Source organism: Pangasianodon hypophthalmus, chromosome 13 (assembly GCF_027358585.1).
Source record: "Pangasianodon hypophthalmus isolate fPanHyp1 chromosome 13, fPanHyp1.pri, whole genome shotgun sequence".
NCBI lineage: Eukaryota > Metazoa > Chordata > Actinopteri > Siluriformes > Pangasiidae > Pangasianodon > Pangasianodon hypophthalmus.
Window position 1 is genome coordinate 3,136,017 of NC_069722.1, and position 22,247 is coordinate 3,158,263.

At 39.8% G+C, this 22,247-nt stretch overlaps 1 protein-coding gene across 1 annotated transcript in view; it reads left to right on the forward strand.

Annotated features, from left to right (window-relative positions):
* Positions 1–22,247, forward strand: part of LOC113528048 (voltage-dependent calcium channel gamma-2 subunit) — a 57,868-nt gene that overhangs the window by 24,331 nt on the left and 11,290 nt on the right. The window contains exon 2 of the mRNA XM_026916304.3: positions 13,844–13,927. Within this exon, the coding sequence (XP_026772105.1) occupies positions 13,844–13,927 (84 nt within the window). The remainder of the gene's footprint in view (positions 1–13,843; positions 13,928–22,247) is intronic.

Here is a 22,247-nt window from a genome sequence, read left to right on the forward strand (position 1 = left end):
TGTATTTTGCCAGATAAAGTGATCCAGAAACACTGCTTAGCTTTGACCTTCAAGGCTTTTTTGTCCTCAAATGCCTTTAGATGGATCAGAACATGATGAAAAGGAAAGGAGAAACACAATCGGAAGGCCAATACATCCCATAAATCCCATAGGAAGTACATGTACTGTTCTAATAGAGGTATGGGAATTGAGAGTAGTATATAATATAATTCCATTATCTGGTAAAGGTCAATATGATGTCTGGAATATACAGGCTTGGAAACATAGGCCCTGGGAGTAGGTTGGAAAAATGGGGCTATGGGAATAGGATGTCTTTGGAATATATGGGCCTGGAAACATAGGGCCTTGGGAATAGGGTGCCTGGAGTATAGGGGCCTGGAAACATAGGCCCTTGGGAATAGGGAGCCTGAAATACTGTATATGGGCCTGGGAACACAGGGCCATAAGAAAACAGGGCCCTAGAAAAAAAGGGCTCTGGGAATATAGATCTTTGTAACATACGGCCCTGGGAATACAGAGCCTTGGAACATAAGGCCGTGGAAAGGGGTGGTTAATGCTGTGAGTTACTGATCAGAAAGCCGGAGGTTCAAGCACCAACACCACCAAGCTGAGCAAGGCCCATAACCCTCTCAGCTCCAGGGGTGCCATATTATGGCTGACTCTTCGCTCCGACCCCAAATTCCTAACAAGCTGGGATATGTGAATAAAATGTGAGCCTTGGAATATAGAGCCTTGTAAGAAAGGGGCCCTGGGAGTATAGAGCCTTGGAACAAAGGGTGATGAGAATACACAGCCTTGGAACAAAGGGTGCTGAGAATATACAGCCTTGGAATATAGGGGGCTGGGAATATAGAGCCTTGGAACAAAGGGTGCTGAGAATATACAGTCTTGGAACACAGGGTCTAGATATATATAGAGAGTCTTGGAACATAGGGGCCTGGGATATAGAGCCTTGGAACATAGGGACCTGGGAATATAGACTCCTGAAACATAGGCCCTTTAGAACATAAGGCAAACACGTCAATGGAAATGAAGAGCCCAAGGAACATGGAGGCTTGGAAACATAAATGTAGAGGTTTGAGAACATTGTAATGTTTGAGACATTGGGCCTCAGAAACAGTGGGTCCTGCGAATACAGGACCTTGATGTTACAGCAACCTTGGAACATAAAGCCTGGGAACAAGATGGTTGGAGCATAAGTCACTGGGAACGTAAAGACCTGGGAATATAGGGCCACTGGGAATACAGAGTTCTGTAACAGTTTTCTGGCAAAATATTTGGAATGGAAGTTTTGAAAGCTTTTCACACAGTGATATTCCCCCAAACTGGTGTTTATATAACACTGAGCCAGTGTTATATATCACACTAAAGCACAGTTACTACTCTTGGTCCTTTCTCTGCAGAGGGTTTGGTTAGTAGTAGCTCTGTGTAGAGCACACACACACACACACACACACCACAGGACAGTAAGGGGAATACCTGAGCAAACTCTCTGCATCAATAGTGAGCACACACTCACATCATTATTCTGCCTTCAGAAATTCACCAGAATTGCATGAGGTGTGTAAATATTGATGTTAGAAAATACACATTAATATCAGGATAGTGCCTCCAGGAATAAACCAATATCATGTGACTAATTTAATATCACTTCTGGAATGATTATTGCATCATTGTTGTCATATGTAGGATGGCAATGCTGACTTAATTGTTATATACATAGATTATATATAATGATTGATTGATAGATTCCTGGTTGGATGTCAGGAATTATGAGTTACGTCCTAAAGTCAAATGCAGCGTGAAATGTGCAGGAGGGTAAATTGGGGCGTGTCGTATGCATATGAGTGGGTGGGAGCTTGTATCAGCATAGCAGAAGCTGAGTCATCAGTTCCCAAATCATCTCTCGTTACTGTGGTGTCATACCACAGGTTCGTCATTTAATGTGCTCAAAACAGAGACCACGGTCCCGCCCACTTGTTTTCTATTGGTTCACAAGACAGAGGCTCATGATCTCTCAGGTCAAATTTCGACGTGAATGTACCCGCTCCCGGAAATAAGTGTGTTCTGCGTCCTTTCCCCTTCAGTGAATCAGCTTTTCTATCAGATTGGTCTGACTGCTGCTTTAACTGAATAAATAAGAAATGTATAGTTTTCAAGTGGGTCAAAAATGTAAATTCTACACATAACCCATAAATTTTGGCACCTCTGTACATTACACACTGGCAACAGAATGGCAAACATATAGCTCAGCTACAGCCTATGTGTAGTGAGTGAGTGAGTGTGTGTGTGTGTGTGTGTGTGTGTGTGTTGAGCAGTGTGTGCTAAATTGTAACGCAGCACGAGAAGCGCCGGCACTGTGAACGAAATCAAATTAGTGTCTACTCGGTGTGCTGGCATGGCTGACCAGTGTGTGTGTTAATGAGTGCTGCCACGCTGCAGAGTGAAGTACAAAGCGTACGCCGCAGTGAATCCACACACACACACACACACACACACACACACCACCACCACCACCACCACCACTACTGAGGAGTGTGAACGCACCCCCTGTGAACCATGTGCTGTCTGAGCAACCTGGGTGAGAGTGTGACTCTAGTGTGTGTGTGTGTGTGCGTGCCACATTGTACATCTATTCAGTATCACACTCGCTGTCTAGCAGAAATGTAAATATTTCAAACTGAACGTATACAGAATGAGAGAAAATAAACCTATTTATGCTAGCTTTGAGCTAGCCAGTAGTTTATTGAGCAAATTGTAAAGATAAATTTTTTTTTCAATCAGTTGATACATTGGCATGAGTATTATAGCCACATGATACTAAATCTGGTCACTAAAATATAAGACCTTCTCAAGATACACTGCAATGTACATGTAAACAAATGTTTATTATATATAAAGATAGTTAACCCTTTAGCAAGGATGAGAGTTGGGAGTGAATTGTTTTTTTGGCCCAAACTTAAATCTGAAATCTTGTAGCTTTAAATAAGAAGCATAAATCACAAATCTCGAGATCGAGTGACAGACTTTTGGTCATTCTGATACTTTGCTGTGTTTCTTCTGTGTTTTAAAAGTGACCTCCAGTGCTTATGGACTTCAGAACGCTGCAGCTTGCACTGACACAGATACACACAGAGCGAGAACACGACATATCTTTGGCCAGCTGTTTTTAGAACGTCCTTCGGTCCCCGCTGGCCAAAACGCTCACACCTCTCGTTATCTTATCCCTCATCCCGTCTTCTGCTATCCTTTACTGTGACATCTGCCCTGTGTTGTCTCTCTCTGTCTGTCTCTCTGTTTGTCCACGGCTTTGGCAAGGAGCCGTGAAAATCCTTTCACTTCCTTCTCCTTGTTTTAAGCGTCGCATCTTTTCATCTCTGTCATCTTTCTCCCTTCCTGCGTTAAACAGTTGTCTCATTTATCCTGAGCGATGCTTCATCCTCTGCAGTGAGACGTTAATTGAGGGCAACCCAAAAAAAAAAGTTTGCTTGGAAACTAGGGTAGAGATGATTGTTGTCCTCTTCGTGTCACTATTCACAGTAAACACGACGAAAGCTTTCGAAAGGTGTCAGGGTTTAATCTCAGACCATCCTGCAGGTTTCCACTGGTTTTCAACCAACAACCAAGAACGCTGGTGGTGTGGAACTAAGAGCTGAAGACATCATGGACATGCAGGTCACACTGATAATCACTGGGGAGCAATTTACTTACATGGCTCCTGAAATCATTTCAACAATACTTTCAATATTGTGATGCGAAAACATTGTAATTTATCAATCACAGTAAAGGTGCTTCAGTTTGTCTGACCTGATTAGCACTTACCCTAGCCTGTGTTCACACTAGCAAGTGACAAACAACACAATTTTTATGTACGTGCACAACATGGAGCTACGATTTCAGTGACAGCACCAACCTCATTAGAAAGATACAACCATTAATCATCTATTAATGAGGGATCGCTTTTTCAAGACTGTGATCTGAAGAAGTAACAACCAGTGATGGACAAAGTCTTGAGTAAAATGCTACTTGAGTAAACATAGAAGTCTTGTATTTATAACTTCGCTTAAGTTAAAGTACAAAAATACCTGTTTTATCTGTACTTAAGTATCAAAAGTAAAAGTCCTGAGTTATTTTAGCTATATTATTTTAATGATCAGTTTCCAGAGAGCTGTCTGACTGCAGACCAGAACAAGAGTGTAGGAGTTCAGGAAAAATTGGCAAATATTCGTATTTATTAAACATATTAGATGGTGAATTTTTGAACACAGAGATTCTCTGTACCTCAGGGAGACATGGCACGCATTTGAAATTAAAAGTCATTTTCAAGTTCCAATATTTCAAACGTAACTCATGTCAAGTGTTGCACGACCCCAGGACACTTTTCCGCTGTACGGTATGCACGGCTTACAGCGGCTTCCTCAGCCAGGTAAAAGGTACGCTGTAATTTGATTGGTTTGCAACTTCAGAGTAATAAGTGTTGAGTGACTTTTTACAGAAGGTAATGGAGTGAAAGTAGGATTAAAAGTATACAGTCTACAAAAATGGAAATACTTTAATAAAGTACAGATACTTGAAAAAGTAACGAAATACATGTATGTAGTTACTGCCCACTACAGGCAATAACCATTTTACTCGTTTTTGTAACAAACTACTGTATATAGGAGCTAGAGCACGTTTCCTCAAGGCTCCAGAACCTTCTGAACTGCACAGTTTCTGAACAGGTTTCTCTTCTGCTACTGATAAACAACATAAATTACACAAAGTGCACAAACATTTCAGCACACCATGAACATCAAGGAAGCAGTTGAGCATTAAAGTCATGATGTTAGCTTTAAATTTAAATTAAATTGATGTCGCATGGTTCAGTATAGGGATAATGATTCCGTGTAAAAACACCCAGTCTAAAACAGGAAGTAAACAGGAAGTACTTTTCTATATTCAGACTGTGTGATAATGTGTGTTTTCCATGACAGATTATATGAAGAAGATCCTCTAATGATGGACATGTGATTAAAAGCAATTTACGACATTCTGCTCACGTCATCAGTCAATCAAGTGTCATCCAGAAATGTGCATAAACACAAACATTGTTCAAAGAAAGCTTGAGGTGATAAGGAGGTTTTTTGTCCCGTTAGTTTGGCGTAATGCTATGCTGTGCTCCTATTGGTGGATTTTAGACGAGCGTCGTAACAGTGCTCATAGCGTGAGGTTTTAATCAAAAGTTTCTCCCGCTGCCAGAACTTTGATCACAGTAACACTAAATCGGTCATCACATTACGTGTTCATGAAGAATTCATGAAGATGTATGACGTATGAAAATCCTCATGGTTCCTGAGTTCCTGAAAAAGTTCTTCGCTTCCTGGAAAGGTTCTTCAGTGTCTCTGAATAAAAATCTTTATTCTCAGTGTAAAGATTACTGTTTGTTCTGTGTGCAGACTTTGAATGGTAAACTAGCTTCTTGAAGTTCGGCTTGTAAAATTCTCCACGGTCATCGTTATTTTCTCAGAGTTTATTAATAAACTCACACAGACAATGATGTAATGGTTTGGCTGTTAAACTAGTGGAAACGTAGGCCTTGGTTTGCAATCCAGCTGGTGGTGAGACGCCCTGAACCTCAGCTGGGAAATTGCTCTGTAATCCTCTCATTTTGTGTCTCTGCCTTCTCCGCCTCTTCTCTTTGGCTCTGCCGTGCCGCTCCGTTCTTTCCTTCGTCACGTTCTCGCTCGGCTGAGTTGACCTCGTTCCTCAGAGCTGCCGGAGAGCCTCAGCGAAAGAGATTTGAGAGAGCAGAAGGATCTCTGCTACTCCCACTGCAGTAGCTTTATGTAGAGCCATTTTCGTATTTCCAACGTGGACCTGATGTGCGTGTTAGGAAAGCGTGAGTAAGGGTGAGAAAGAAGGAATGAGGCAGCATGGATGAAAAAGTAATGATAGAGCGATTGAAGGATGAGCGCGAGGTGTGACCCCGTTTAGCGACAGCATCAAAGCGGATGCCCGGGGAATCTGTGATCTTCACAGAGTCAACAAGAACAGGCGGAAAAGTGTGTATGTGTAAGTGTGTGAGAGAGACGGCTCTGGAAACCACAACAGAACACCCAAAGCTGCTTTATAATACATAACACATCATTCGTACATGATACACTGACTAATCGAATAAACACTATTAAATATTTCAGTCCTAATTTATCTTTACAACACTGCTGACTGAGGTGAACATGCAATGGTGTTGGAGATGATGGTGAGGATATGTGCGGAATAAAACACTCCATGTTGTTCTGTTACAGGAAAATAATCAACGACATTATGGTGTGATGAAGCAGAGTTGATTATTTTCCTATAACAGGAAGTGATTTATTCCAGTTACCACAGCAACAACACTTAAAGAACAGCGTTTCATACTTTTTTATGTTTATAGCTACATTTAATGGGGTGGAAAGTCTTTGAAACAAGTTAGCTCCTGTTCTCACTTACGTTATAGCATTCCCTCTCTTTTTTCTCTCTCTTGAAACTAATAATAATAATAATAATAATAATAATAATAGTAATAATAATAATAATAATAATAACTTTTCCTGTGAAAACGATAACATATTAGAAGGAGCGCATTAATATAAACCAGCTGCACTACTGTCTGAGCTGCTGTTATAGAAAATGAATCAACACCTTCTGACCAATCAGAATCGAGCATTTAACTTCTGCACTCACCTAACACATATACAGTGTAGGTGTGGACTGGTGTGTTGTGCCAATGCTTCAAACTTTACCAACAGCATTTAGAGAGATTAATAACAGGTGATTATTAAGATGAATGCAGCAATTACAGCTGTTGTCCCTGCTGCTGTTGCTGATATTAATAACGGCTCCGTTAACCGCGGTGTAGTCGGCAGGAACACTCCAGAAATAACGGAGGATGGTGGAAATTAGGTAGAAATATATATGTGGTTTTTTTTTAATAAATATTCGACTCTCTAAGACTACAGCGGTGCAGTCAACCGATGAGTTTCGTCACTCATGCATCACCGCTGTGGATGGAGAAATTAAGGTTTTGGGCTTTGCTGTGGCGCAGTTGTCTATCAGTGCCAGAGTTATGCGAGAAAGCATAATTAGTAACAATTGCTTTATTGTTATTAGTGGAAAGGATGGCTTTCAATGCGACCCAATTACAAGCATCTCAAAAAAAAGATGTCTAGATGTTCGCTTTTACTCCCTCACATTGCTAGCTATCACAAAATAGATGGTGCTAATTTTCTCTAATGAATCTGGGATAAAAATTGGGAGGAAAATCTCTCATCATTTCATCATGTAAAATGTCTAGTATTAGTATTAGTGACTTCTTGAAGATGTTTCTCCACTAATCTGAGCAGCTTCAGCAGTTTTCCTATTAATAACAGGTGATTATTAAGATGAATACAGCAATCATAGCGGCTTACTCCTGCCATATTTCAATTACAGCCACATTAACCATGGCGTAGTCAGCAGGCGTGAATATTTTAGGATTATTTAGCTCTCAGTGGCTCTCAATCTTTCTCATCTCAGCCGAAAGGGATCGGAGAGTTGATCGAAATCGAGGGAGACGTTTATTTAACATTTGTGGAAGGAGTCTCCAGTGTCAGCGCTTTGTAAGAGTCAGAGGTAAAGCTGTAAATTTATGTTTTCTGACATCTTCGGGACAGAGGAGTTTACACTTTGCCGTTTCTCTGTAAAAAAAGAGAGGCTGGTGAGGGAACGACTATTTATAGCTATAATAGGGCCTTTCGCACCACGGGAACCTTTTCATAGTACCTGAACTAATTGTGGAACTACCCACTTTTTGGTGTTTTCACACCTCCGGAACTGGGTGTGATTTTAGTACCGACTGCCTTTTTCAAGAACCAAATTAGCTCCTACTCCGGAGCAGGGTCTAACCAGCACAACTGGAACTTTCCGTGACGTAAGTAGACGCTGATTGGCCAAACACGTACGAAAACGCCCTCACCCGCCATGATTTAAAACGCCGTGTAAACATACTGTAGTCTCAACTTATTTCGCAAGTATGGAGAACAGCGATAGATGGACGCGAGAGAGAACAAAAACACAGCTCCGATCACAGCGTCCTCCGTCCTCCGGTTGTTTACGTTGTTCTTCTTTGTTTCCGTTGTTGAACGCCGCACACAAATGATGTCGCTGTCGACCGGCTTACGTCACTTCCTAGTGCCCGCTGTCGGTGCGAATGCAACCCTTTAAACGGTACTGGGAAATAGTTCACGCAAAATCGCAAAATTTAGTTCTGGAACTAAAGCGGTGCGAAAGGTCCTAGTGTTAGTGAGAACAGGAACTAACTTGTTTCGTGGACGTTTCACAACATTAAGCATAACTATAAATGGAAAAAATGTATTTTCATTCTTTAATAAATGCGAAATTGTAATCATTGGCAAATTGCTGTGGTATAAGAGGAATAAAACACATAATGGATGTGCTGTTAGTGGAAAATAATCAAATCAAAACAGTCAAATGAGTAAATGTAAATGTAAAATTTACTGAAAAAAACATCTTCAAGATTGTACCACAATTCAAGAAAGTATTTCAAAAGACCACACTGTTAACGTGGACTACAGTGAGGACAGGTGAGTGATGGATCAACCGTCAGCCATCCTGAACCACTGGACTGATGCAACAGAGAACCTCCACGATGCAAATAATCATAAATTCTTACTTAAGAATTTACTACTTCCTCGACTTCCTCCTCTGCCCCCGAACGCCTTCGTTTCTGGAGCGTTCCTGCCGATTGCACCGTGGTTAACGAAGCCGTTATTAATATCAGCAACAGCAGCAGGGACAACAGCTGTAACTGCTGCATTCATCTCAATAATCACCTGTTATTAATAGTGGAACTGATGAAGCGCCTCAGATTAGTGAGGAAACGCCTTCAATAAGTCATTTAGTTATTAGATATTTCACTATAATGTGATGGACTGAAAACCTACAAACCTGGTCCAATCTTTTCAACATCCACTTCAGTTATTTCACATGTGTGATGTAGCAGCTGCTCCATGGTTAATTTTCTACTTTCTACTTGGCTTGTGTAAATTCTCGGAAGTGGGGTTGTCTGACTTTCCTCCTCGTTTTCTACTCTCACAGCTTTAGAACTGTGTTTTTATCTGTTCTGGCGTTGTGTGACAATATTAAATGACATTTTATTTCATGTTGGAGCTCAAAAACCAGCTGGATAGGCCACGCCCACAATCCATTCCAGTTGTTCCACATCCAAAGACTTGTTGCTTGGGATATAAACACAAGATTGCTAGCATGCTAATCAAAAATCACTCTTTTTCCTGTACAATAAGTTGAAAAGGCGTTCAACAGTCTTAGCTAATTAAGGAATAAAACACTCGGTGTCATGCTGTTAGAGGAAAGTCATCAATGATGAGGTGGGGTGATGAAGTGGAGTTACAGTTACCACTCCAGAGTTGATTATTTTCCTATAAAATCACATCCTGAAATGATTTATTCCTTCTGTACCACAGCAATTTGCCAATAATTGTACTCTTTCTCCATTTATAGTTACGTTAATGTTGTGGAAACGAGTTAGTTTCTGTTCTCACTTACGTTATAGCAGCTATAAGCAGCCGTTCCTTCACCAGTCTCTCTTTTTTTCTCTCTCTTGAAGTTGATAAGAAGAAAAAAGCTCAGAATGTCATGTTACTGAGAAACCGCAAAGCGTAAAACTCCTCAGAAAACTTTACAACAAAGTTACAGCATTACCTCTGACTGACACTGCAGACTTCTTCTATAAATGTTCTCCGTACAGAAAACTTCACCATATCAATTCTTTTTTTAATCCGTTTATCCAGAGCGTCCGCTGTACAAGTCCCTGTGAAGGAGCTGTTACTATAGAAACGATAACGTATTAGAACGAGAGCATTAATATGAACCTGTGATTTGCAGCTGCACTACTGTCACAGCTGCTGTGGTAGAAAATAATGAATCAACACCTTCTGACCAATCAGAATGGAGAATTCGACAGCGCCGTGGTGTAATAAAAGTGGGAAGAAAGTGTGTATGTGTCTGTAACATATCAGGTGTTAGTCTCGCAGGTTCAGTGAACATCTCTTCCCCATCCTCTGCGTTTTTCACCCTGATTCTCTCAGGTGTCACACTTTCTCTCTTTCTCTCTCTCTCTCTCTCTCACACACACACACACACATACACACACTGATCGTCCTAAATGGTAGCCATGGAAACCCGTCCCCCGCTGCTGTTTGGCTGGTGAACTTCTTCGTTTCGCCCACCTGCTGCAGAGAGAGAGAGACAGAGTCCAGCTTCGGAGAGAGGGAAAGAGAAACGGACGTGCGTGCAATTAAGCACACACACACACACACACACACGTACATATAGGCAGAAGGTTCTCACATTGCCCACCAACAGAACCTACCTAATTTCACCACACAGTTGTCTGAAGTGTGCAGCATGAGCATTACCGTTTGATTGCAGTTTGATTTAATAGATTTTTCATGTTTAATAAAATTCATTTCAGTGTTAGATCAGCTCTATAATCTTTTTATTGCTGGTGTGGGGATAATTGCATCTTTCCAAGCCCTCATGATACATGATTATCCAGCTTTTTTCCACAGCGCTGTTGAATTCTGGATTCTGATTGGTCAGAAGGTGTTGATTTATTTTCTCTAACAGCAGCTCTGCCAGCAGTGCAGCTGCAAATCACACGTTTATATTAATGCACTCATACGTCTAATGCATAGTTTCTGTAGTAACAGCTCATTTTTGGGGAATTGTAGGTCGGACACTCCACATAATTAAAAACAACTGACGTTATTTGAAAGCGAGAGCGAAAGATACAGACGGTGCTCTGGTGAAATTTACTGTAAGAAGTTGTGCAACGTTTAAGACATAGGAAAGTCTTTAGGAAAGAGGAGTTTATGATTTGTAGTTTCTTCAGTAACATGACAATCTTGTATTATATGCCTTATTAACTCCAAGAGAGAGAGAAAAAAAGAGAGGCTGGTGAGGGAACGACTGTTTATAGCGGCTATAACGTAAGCGAGAACAGGAACTAACTTGTTTTGTGGACATTTGCACAACATTAAATGTAACTATAAATGGATAAAATATGTGTTTTTTTCTTTAATAAATAAAACGTGCTAACATTGGCAAATTGCTTTGGTATAAGAGGAATAAAATACTTTGGGAATTTGATTGGATTATGAAAAGTTAGGGTTCTGAAATAACAATTTGTGACAATGTTCACTGTTAAAAGTGCTATACAAATAAAACTGAATTGAATAAAACATAGAATCACATCTATGGTTAGTGGGCGGAGGCTGAACAAAATCCTGCGAGCGCAAGAGTGAAGCTATATTTATTTGACGTTGTATATGCTGAGGTCAAAGTTTGTGCTTCGTTTCTTTGCTGATTGGTTATTATTATTATTATTGTTATTTCTAATCTTTCCTGCGACTCTACAGTGATAGTCAAAAATCAGCAGCCATTCAGCCGGCTTTGTGATTTGCATGTGCGATTTCAGCGATCTTTTAAGATTCCTCCTCATCACACTTTACGAGATCCCAATAAAATCTTGGGTGAATTCTGTAACAGAAAGATAATGTGTGTTCTCCATGTCACATTACACAATGAAGATCCTCTAACGATAGACCTGTGATTAAAGAAAATGACTATGTTTCACCAGTCAGCTTGTGCAGAAGAGAGAGCATGAGGTAATAAGGAGATGTTGTTTATGTTTCGTCATCACCATTAGTGTATTTGTAGTTGTAGCTGTCCCGGGAGATTCATGTCATCCAGTGCTGTCCTCCTACTGGTAACTTTTAGACAAGCAACATAGAGATGTTAATTTTTTTTAAAAAATTATGTTAAATGATAAAAAATATCTAAAACAAACTTTCGAAAAAAGAGTTTTGTCATCAGGTGTCTTTGGTCGTAATGGCATTAAATTGGTCCATTATGCATCGTAAGACCGCCATTGTTAACTCACGACCAAATCATTTGTTTACAATATGCGTTTTTTTTTGTCTGTGACAGCAAAACCAGATTGAAAATCGTACAACATAAAGACGGCTTTAATGGGAAAATATGGACAAAAAAGAATTTTATATTTTAAGTGATTAATATAGAGAAATCAGCTAACGAGGCAATGAGGTCGGTTTCGAATTCAGGTTGTCTTTAACACAATAACACGCTGTTTGTCGTAGTGTACTGTTGATTTATTACTGAAGAAAACAGTCAAATGGAAGGTAGTTCATGGGGTTTTGTTCTAAGAGCACACTCATTCTTCATTTGACAACAATGAAAGATACCTATAGCTCGCCTACGTTCAATTTGCTGTACAGTAAACTATTGTGTTCCATTGTGAATATGTTTTTTTTATATAAAAGAAATGTTATAATATAATGAATATAGTCATCTTTCCCCATCTTTCCTTTCTCTTTTGAAAGCTAGACATGTTTGTTTGGCATCATGCTCATTTAAATGAATAATTTTATTAGCCTACTTGCAGTGACAGGGCTAAACCATTATAACATTTTTACGTAGGGGGGATATGTGAGTGTAGAGAGAACACAAGATGTATTACTGATGCTGCTGCTTCTAAAACTACTCTATACACTAATACCTTAGCGGTGAAGTGATTTAATTAAGAATCGTTCAGTAGGCTCAAGAATCGTGTAAAGTAAAATAAATGGTACAGTCCGTGTGGGTCCCTGTTTGTTTCAGGGGTCTTGGAATCTTCCTAATCTTCTGTCTCATTATGGCAGAGAGGAAGGGACTAACACACACATATATAACTGCACACACATATCCAGGGAGTGAGAGTGAAACACACACACACACACACACACACACATTCCCAGCTCGATCTCATCTGAGTGGGCTTCAGCATTGATTTGTTCTTGAGCCCAAGGGATGACATCACTGTGTGTAGCCGTGCGTGGGCGGGCTCCTCTTCCCTGTCCATCTCTGATTACACATGCCGTGATTGGTTGATTTAGCGCATCCCAGCGCAGTAGGGTCCTGGAGGATTCTGGGAATTTTTTTTTTAACTCCCTACAGCTGCAGCAGTTATCAAAGAAACGGCTGAGGGAAAGGAGGGGCTGAGGAAGAGCGTGTGTTACTGCAATGTGTACACACACACACACACACACACACACACACATTAGGATTGAATATATTTAAGCTGCACAGAGGCACAGTTCAGTAATAAAGGCAGTGGATTTTTAGTTAATGTTCATTTTGCTAAGACTGAAACACAACTGAGGTTTTTTTGGGGAAAATAGATGAAAGCATTTTAATTAACAATAATTTCACCACAATTAAAGGAACTGTTCATCTAAAATGAAATGTGCGCAGTGTTCCACTTGCCCTAGCTGTAGATTTCTTCTTCAGCTACAAGGCGAATGTAGGTAACATGTACAGGAAGCTGACAGCCACCAGTTTAGCATCATACAGACTTTGTGCTAAAGTGGTTCCTGATGCTGTATAGCAGATGTAGAAACTTCAGCATAGTACACAACGTAGTATGAAAAAAGTCCTAAATCAGCAAGCAAGCACCAAAGCACTTGGCTTGTACAGCTTGTACAGGTTGTCCATGACTTCCTGTTTCTCTGGATATTTTGTGTAACTACACTGAACTCTTACTACACCTACGATTATTACTGAGGTACACTGCAGTTACTTCCTGTATTCTTCAGTGAAGCTGTTCTGGTGGCTCATGGTGGACATTTTATGTTGTTTTTCTTCCCTTTGTGTCAATTCTCTATAGCAACATTAAGAAGTGTTAAAGTATCAGATGGTCATATATTGTCATATAAGTCTTATAACTGTACTTCCTCTCTAACAGGAACCTTCAAAGGACTGTGCAAGCAGATCGATCACTTCCCGGAAGACGCCGATTACAAAGCAGACGCCTCCGAGTACTTCTTACGTGAGTGCCATTCCTGTTACATTGACGGGTTCAGGAGCTCTGACGCACCTACTTAAAAAGTGAAATAGGTGATACTCGATGCAAGCATTCACGCTAAAGCTCACTGTTACAAAGAAATTAAATACATCAATTCCACTTTTATAGCCCAGTCAGAATGTGTTCACGGTGTATATTTGCTTTTTGTCTTTTCAGTCGATTTTCAAAAAGTTTTGACTTGTTTATTATACAAAATCTGAGCTCAATTCGTCATGACGGACCTGTTTTAACTCTTCATTGTTAAAACTTACACAATGTCCTGATAAAGTCAGGTCATTTTTAAATGAATGTGTGCTTTACATGTTTAAGCCTTGATTTAATAGGTTTGTGTATAAAAAATTAAATAAAAAAAAATAAATAAAAAAAAATTCTCATCTCTACCTGAGGTGAGATCTCAGGAGAAACAAGCAGCTATGTGATAGATGTTTCTTGTTTCTGTAGATTTATTGTTTTATTGATTAGTTTTTTTTAGCTAGGTAGCTAGCTTGTATCTGCCTCAGAGGCAGCATAACATTGCTTTATACTGTATTTCTCCAATACAAGCTACCTAGACACCATGAACGTCGTTTGCTAATCTTTACCATTAGCTACTTAGACAACAAGCTATTTCTAGAAATTAAAATGTGCTTATTGTTTATATATCTAATGGACCTAGCTAGTTTCCTGACCCAGTTTCCCACTAAAAATGAACAAACATGCTAGTTATCAAGGAACTTTAACCAACCAGCTAGCTACCTAGCTAGGTATCAAGCTAACATTAGCAAGCAAAGGCGTCTATGGTTTATATAGCCTACCTTATGGAGCTTAGCTTTCTGAGCAGGTTAACGCGACTACTAAAAGTGAGCAAACATTAAAAAAAAGAAGAAGAAGAACCCATGCATTTTCCAGTACATTAAAATAATGTTTGGGCTAACAAAAATAAGCTCCGCCCACTATGTCCATCAAGTCAGATGCAAGGGTAGAAGTCTTTAATGGATAAACAACTAATAAATAAAGACATGAAAAGAACCAAAAAACGTTAACAACTAACTAAACGAAGGATTAGACTACGGCAAGACAAGGGAAATTAAACATGAAAACTAAAACTTCTCACAGTGCAAATACTACAACACCGACACCACCAACAACAACACGAACACCCACACCAACAACACCAACACCACCACCAACAACACCCACACCAACAACACCAACACCAACAACACCAACACCCACACCAACAACACCAACACCACCACCAACAACACCCACACCAACAACACCAACACCAACAACACCAACACCCACACCAACAACACCAACACCACCACCAACACCCACACCCACACCAACAACACCAACAACACCAACACCCACACCAACAACACCAACACCACCACCAACAACACCCACACCAACAACACCAACACCAACAACACCAACAACACCCACACCAACAACACCAACACCACCAACAACACCCACACCAACAACACCAACACCAACAACACCAACACCCACACCAACAACACCAACACCACCACCAACACCCACACCAACAACACCAACAACACCAACACCCACACCAACAACACCAACACCACCACCAACAACACCCACACCAACAACACCAACACCAACAACACCAACAACACCCACACCAACAACACCAACACCACCACCAACACCCACACCAACAACACCAACACCAACAACACCAACACCCACACCAACAACACCAACACCACCACCAACACCCACACCAACAACAACACCCACACCACCACCACCGACAACGATGACGACAACAATAACAATAACACATAGTAACAATACAACATAACACAAGGCAACTAAGGTGGGAAACTGTAGTAACTTAAATAGGGTAGCTAATTAGAGGCGCACAAACACAGGAAGTGAAGCAGACAACAGAGGAAGGAATTTTAAAAACCGTGAAAGAGGGAGTCCTCTGGTGGTCTGGGGGGAATTGTCCATGGTGAACGTGACACACTGGCTGTTTGAACCAATGAATTTCTTTTAACGGTTTTGATTAGCAGTTTTGAACCCGAGCTTGGGAGCATAAATAATTTATAAACGGGATTTATGAGGATTTAGACGTCTTTCACACATGCAAAACAGTGTCTTATCTGCTTTAATGCAATATCTGTGATGCGTTTAGTGATCCTGGAGTTAATTTGTTGGTTGGTGCTGTATTCTCTGTGCTTGTTCCTGTGACAATTAGCGGTTGTGTGCTGTGCCGATGTCACAAGAGGACACTGTTATTGTTATTGCTCGGGTAGTTTTATTTTAAAAAAAAAAGAAACGATCTCAGACATACGTGATATTCACTGTTAGCTCTGAAAGACGAAAAGAGCAACAACTTCTTTTCTCACTCACATTTTCCAGAGTCAGTGTGATAATAATGAGAAATTCCTTGTAAAGGCGTACAAGGAAACGTTGCACGTAGAGCAGACATTGGACACAAAGTCCCAGAATTCAGTGCAGCTCAGCTAGTGAGCGATCTACGAGATGACCATGAGTGCGATGGTGTTGCCGGTGGTATTGGAATGAAAGTTGAAGCTTTGGAAGCTGACCTGTTTGAGCAGAGTGTATAGATGAGGAGATGAGAGAGCTGGATAGACTGACCGACTAAAGCGCCGCCATATCGCTCCCTTTAGATAGAGATGAAAAAAGGGCTAAATCCCACTGCAACACTACCAGCAGGCAGTTGCACAGTATTGTGGGTAATGTAGGAAACTGTTAACCAGCATTTCTGTTTGACCTTGGATGTCACTGAGTATCACGTTAATTCTAAAAATTAATATGCCGCTTGTTCGGGGTGGATTTTTCCTTTTAATGTTTATATATTATTGTGACTGTTCATTGTAAATCACGCACAGCTCCCTAATGTTATCTGGGATCTTCAGATGTGTTTTCAGACTTTTATACCATGACATATATCATGATTTCTCTATGACGTTGTGGCTTTAGAGAAGCCCTGAATATGTGGGTCACATCCTCTGATTCTGTCCCCATTTACTCAGTGTTACATCTGTCCTGTTTTTATTCCTCCCTTCCCTTATATGGTCACCGTTTCCTGTTCCGATTATTCTCACCTGTCGCTTGTTATCCCTGATTTTTTAGTTTGTCTATTCTTAGATCATGAACTCAGCAACATCCACACTCACAGTGCAAAAGTTCCATGCACACAGCAACTTAATTAAGTTATTTAAAAAAAAAAAGGCAACTGAATTGTTTAAATGAGTCATATTTAAAAAAAATTAGTTTATTCATGCACGACAATGTGTCCACCATGATGCAGCTACACACGAGTTTCCATCCTTTTTTTTTCTTTCTGACAATATGCCGTTTCTGCTTTCCACTCTCACTGCAGTAATAATGCAATTATTGAAAACATGCCGAGACTTTCTTTTTTACATAAAAATAACCTCCGCTGATTAAAACTTTCTAAAGCAAAACGTTGCAAAAGGTCCCTCTGAGCATCTAATTTTAATCTTAATGGTTATTAAAATCTAATTTTAATAGGATGACTAATATCGAGCTGAGCTGAGTGTTTGGGTCCGACACTCTCAGGACTGTTAGACCGTGCTAGACCGATTATCAGATCTCTTATAGTCATGTATAATGACGGCTGCTCGTGAGCTTATATAGATGGAAGTCTAAAATCGGGTATCTATCAATAGCTCAACAACATGCATGACAATGTTTGGACATTATTGGATTTGATTGGACGATGTGTGCTCAGTATATCTACTTATAATTCGACAGAGTAAATAATCCACTTGGTTCGTGTTCATTACGACTGTATTTCACAGTCACTGCTGATGGCGTGTTACGGATCTTCGTGGAAAAAGATCAGAAGGTCAACTCTAGGGGGCGTGTCAGTCTGTATAGTCACCTGACACTGATAGGCTGCATGAAGCTACAGTCTGGGCTGGAAAGAAATCAGCCCCAGATTCTCGCTTGTCACTCAGTTCCACAAAATAATCCAAAATGGTGTAATGTGGATAATAAAAATGAAGCCTTGACGAAATATCGATGTCTTTTTATCTGTCTGTTAAACAGCGGGGATTAGTCCTGCTAGCACATTTCCACCAGCTGTACCTGCTCTTGACCATATGTGAAGGAATGTAAATAAAGTTCCATCATAGACCACGTACTCTTATACCTCTATATCAGTGAATAACGCTTTTATTTAAGAACTGTCATTTGATAAATTGTCTTATTTTCTTTGGTCTTTGGTGGATATAGATTGTGTCCTATATCTCACTGTGTGTGTGTTTAAAGTTAGCTAGTGGCCCATGAGTACTGGAGACGACTGTAAGCATGGACTGCATGTGTGTACACCTCTGGGTGTGTGTGTGTGTGTGTGTCAGGGGGGATATGTTTTTATATTTTCATGGCCACCAAATGTTCCCACAAGTATAGGAATATCTGACAGTTTTGACCTTGTGTGGACATTTAGAGGAAAACTTTTTTTTTAACAAAAATTGCAGCTTTTATTTAAAAAAAAAAAAAAAAAAGGAAAAAGAAAAAAGAAAGAAAGAAAAAAGCCAACAAAAAAAGTTTCGTTTTGGTCACTGAGGTTAAGCTTAGGGTTAGCTTTCAGTGTAGCTTAGCATTATTAGCTGCATTAATAATTATGTCAATGGAAGGCCCTCATAAGGATAGTAAGACATAAGTGTGTGTGTCTGTGTGTGCATATGCATGGGATGGTGTGTGTGTGTGTGTGTGTGTGTGTGTGTTTGCGTCCCCTTCCTTTGCTGCAGTTGGACGAAAAAGCTGTGATGCCCCAATGGCACGTGAATTAGGACACTTACATCCATAAATATTTCAGCCTCCTTCCTATATAGGTCAGGTCTCTCTCTCTCTCTCTCTCTCTCTCTCTCTCTCTCTCTCTCTCTGCCTTTATCTCTTTCTCTCTCTCTCTCTCTGTCTGTGTCTTGTCCTCTTTTGCACCCTATGTAGTGCACTATTTGTCCAATCTGGGGTTCAGCTCCCTGTAGCCTATATAAAAGCCTATATATAACCACAGGGAATGATTTTATTCTGTAAGATGTATGTTTATTATTGTTCAATAACAGCACATCCTGAAGGGTTTTATTCCTCTTCCACCACAGTGATTCATCAGCAATTACAATTTTTTATTTATTAAAGAATGACACAGCATACATTTATCCATGTATCCTTGCATTTATGTGCGGAATGTCTGTGAGACAAGTTAGTTCCTGTTCTCACTTACGTTATAGCAGCTATAAACAGTCGTTCCCTCACCAGCCTCTCTTTTTTCTCTCTCTTGAGATTAATAAGGAAAAAAAAAACGCAGCTTGTCATGTTGCCGAGAATCCACGAAGCGTAAGCTCCTCTGTCCTGTGTCGAAAGTTACGGCTTTACCTCTGACTACTCAACCTCCTTACTTTGTGAAATAACGTCATTTTTAAAATCTGTTTGTTGTTATGCTTGAATTTTGTGAAGCGATACATGATACACACGTTAAACGATACACATCCCTGAGAATTAGCTGTTACTGTAGAAACGATAACGTATTGGAATGAGGTCATGTTGCTGATATGTTGCAGGAGGATGTTGGAATATAGTAATTATGATCGATTCACGCTGGACTAGATGATCTGTGTATATATCAGAGATGGGAGTGTCTTGGAATCATTGGAAGTTTCTGTGTGTACTACACACACCTTTATTTTAACAGCTCTTAACCGATTGTTATGACCGTGTTGTAGCTTAGCTTTGGAACGTAGCCGTATGAAGCAGTCTAGTTTTTGCTAACAGGAGAAAAGAAGAAGCTGCACATTTTACTGTGCATTTTAATACAACCTGATTGTTCTGATCTTTATTATAAGTGCTTGTTCTAGGTGGCGTGGTTGACCAGGTTGCACTTGATCATTAGTAGGTCGAGCATACGAGCATAACATACAGTATGTAGACCAAATTTGTACTAAAACTCAAACCCCTGGAAGCGTCACTTCTATGACACGTCCTTTTAATCGACGTCTATATTTTACTGTTCTTCATAAACTCGGACTTGGTTTTGTTTTCCTTTCGGTGTCAGATGTTAGAAAAGAGCGAAAGCTTCCTGGAGTGTCTTTATATTGACGGAAAAGTGCGAAACCTCTTCCTTTTTCCCCACAGGATATAACACAATCTCTACCAACATGCAATGTTTGCTCATTTTATAAAAGGTAAAATACCGCTTTCCAGATGTTGGGGAAAAAAATATTGATATGACAGATTCAAACAGGAATAAAATCCCAGAGATAATTATTCCCCTACTTACTATGTATGAGAAACTAATCCTAACCGAAATGGGAGATACAATATTTATTTATATGTATTTATTAAATTATTGTTGTTTTCTCACAATGTCAAATTAGAGCATTTTGCAGTAAACAGTTTTAGAGATATAACCTAATTCCTGTTCATTTACAGTAAAATCTTCACTAGGAAGCAGTTTGTGGAACAGGAATAGACTTCTTCGTATTATAAGTGCACTGCCTAGTGTCTAGGGACTGAAATAATGGTGCCCTACACCCTATATGTTCTATAGTGAGCTCTGTAGAACATCTGGAAGTGTTACTCAGCGAAAAAATAGGCTTCTAGGACACTTCTTTTCCGGACGGGGACGGCGACGGGGACGGTGACGGGGACGCTCCTCATTGCTGTGCTTTATTACAATCAACTGCAGCTGAGGATGTGGATTTATTCCTGTATTTATTTATTTGTTGTCAAGGCCGAGGGAAATAAAAAGGAAGTCACACGTGATGTCACTGTAAATGACACCGGCTGTAAACTCGCTCCTGAAAATGTCCCGTAAGCACTTTATAAAGGAAAAGTAAATCAGGCCGGTGTTGTCCATGAGCGTTTAGCCTCGACATGCAGCCTGGAAACTGCAATGCAGCTGAACACACACTCACGCCTTTCAGACAAGCATGAACATTTACATATGTGTGTGTGTGTGTGTATGTGTGTGTGTGGAGAACCAGCGTATACATGCACTCACGCATCACTAAATAAGCTAGAATGCACACTCAAATCCGTAGTGTTTATACATAATATTTAGGGATATTATTATAGAGGGATATTATTATACACCAAAATTATTGGCACCCCTTCGTAAAAATGGGTTAAAATAGGTAAAACAAATGTCTTTCGCACAAAAAATTTGACTGATTTAACCTTTATGTAAAGTACATTTACTCTAAAAAAATAAAAATAAAAAAGCCCTTATAAAAATAAGGTATATATTTTAACAAAACTTCATGTCACAGTTATTGGCAAAAGGAACAAATGTACTAAAGCACGTTCCTATAGAGGGTTTAATTTACTTTTTTAACTTTTTTTTACTTTTTCACATTGAGTGTTTATGGAAGTCTTAAGCGTTCATCCATGACTTCCTGTTGACACAGACGTTACATAAGGGAATACATAAATGACAGACAAAAGTGTGCTGAACTTCAGAAATCAGGCAGTAGCTATAAAATAAGCAGCTACACATGTGTAAGGAAAAACACACAATGTTGTTATGTGAAAATAATCCACACGCCAGGGTGATGTGATTGATTACCACCCCGAAGTGGATTATTTTCCTGTAACTGCAAGGTCCGAAGTGTGTTTTTCTGCTCATACCACAGCCTTTCGCCAACAATTATTAATAAACGTCATGCTTTTTAACAGGATAGTTAGATAAAATGATGCAGAACTTCCGCAAGGCAAGTTACTTCCTGTTCTCACTTACATTATAGCAACGATAAACACTCGTTCTCTCACCAGCATCTCATCCTCTCTCTCTCTCGCACTCTCTCTCTATCGCTCGCTCTCTCTTTCTTTCTCTCTCAAGAGATGTAGTTTGTCATTTTACTGTAAATCCAGAAAGGATAAACTCCTCTGTCCTGAAAACTTTCCTGTGTTGGGAAACTTACAAAGCACTGACACTGGAGACTCCTTCCATCAATATTAAATAAACGTCTCCTTAGAACAAACTTCAGCACATCAATGATTACACATTTTTCTTTGATAAACAGCAACATGTTTTTAAATCAGTTTATTATTAGTCTTAGATCATGTGGAGCAACCGCCGTACAAGACCTTGTGCAAGAGCTGTTACTATGGAAACGAAAACATTTTAGAAGATGAGCAAATTAATATCATTCCTAAAATCCCTATCATCCACACCTTCTGTCCAATCAGATTCAAGAATACAGCTGCACTGTGATCTAATGTACTGTTACACATTGCTTACATTGAGTTGTGTTCATGAGAAATGCTA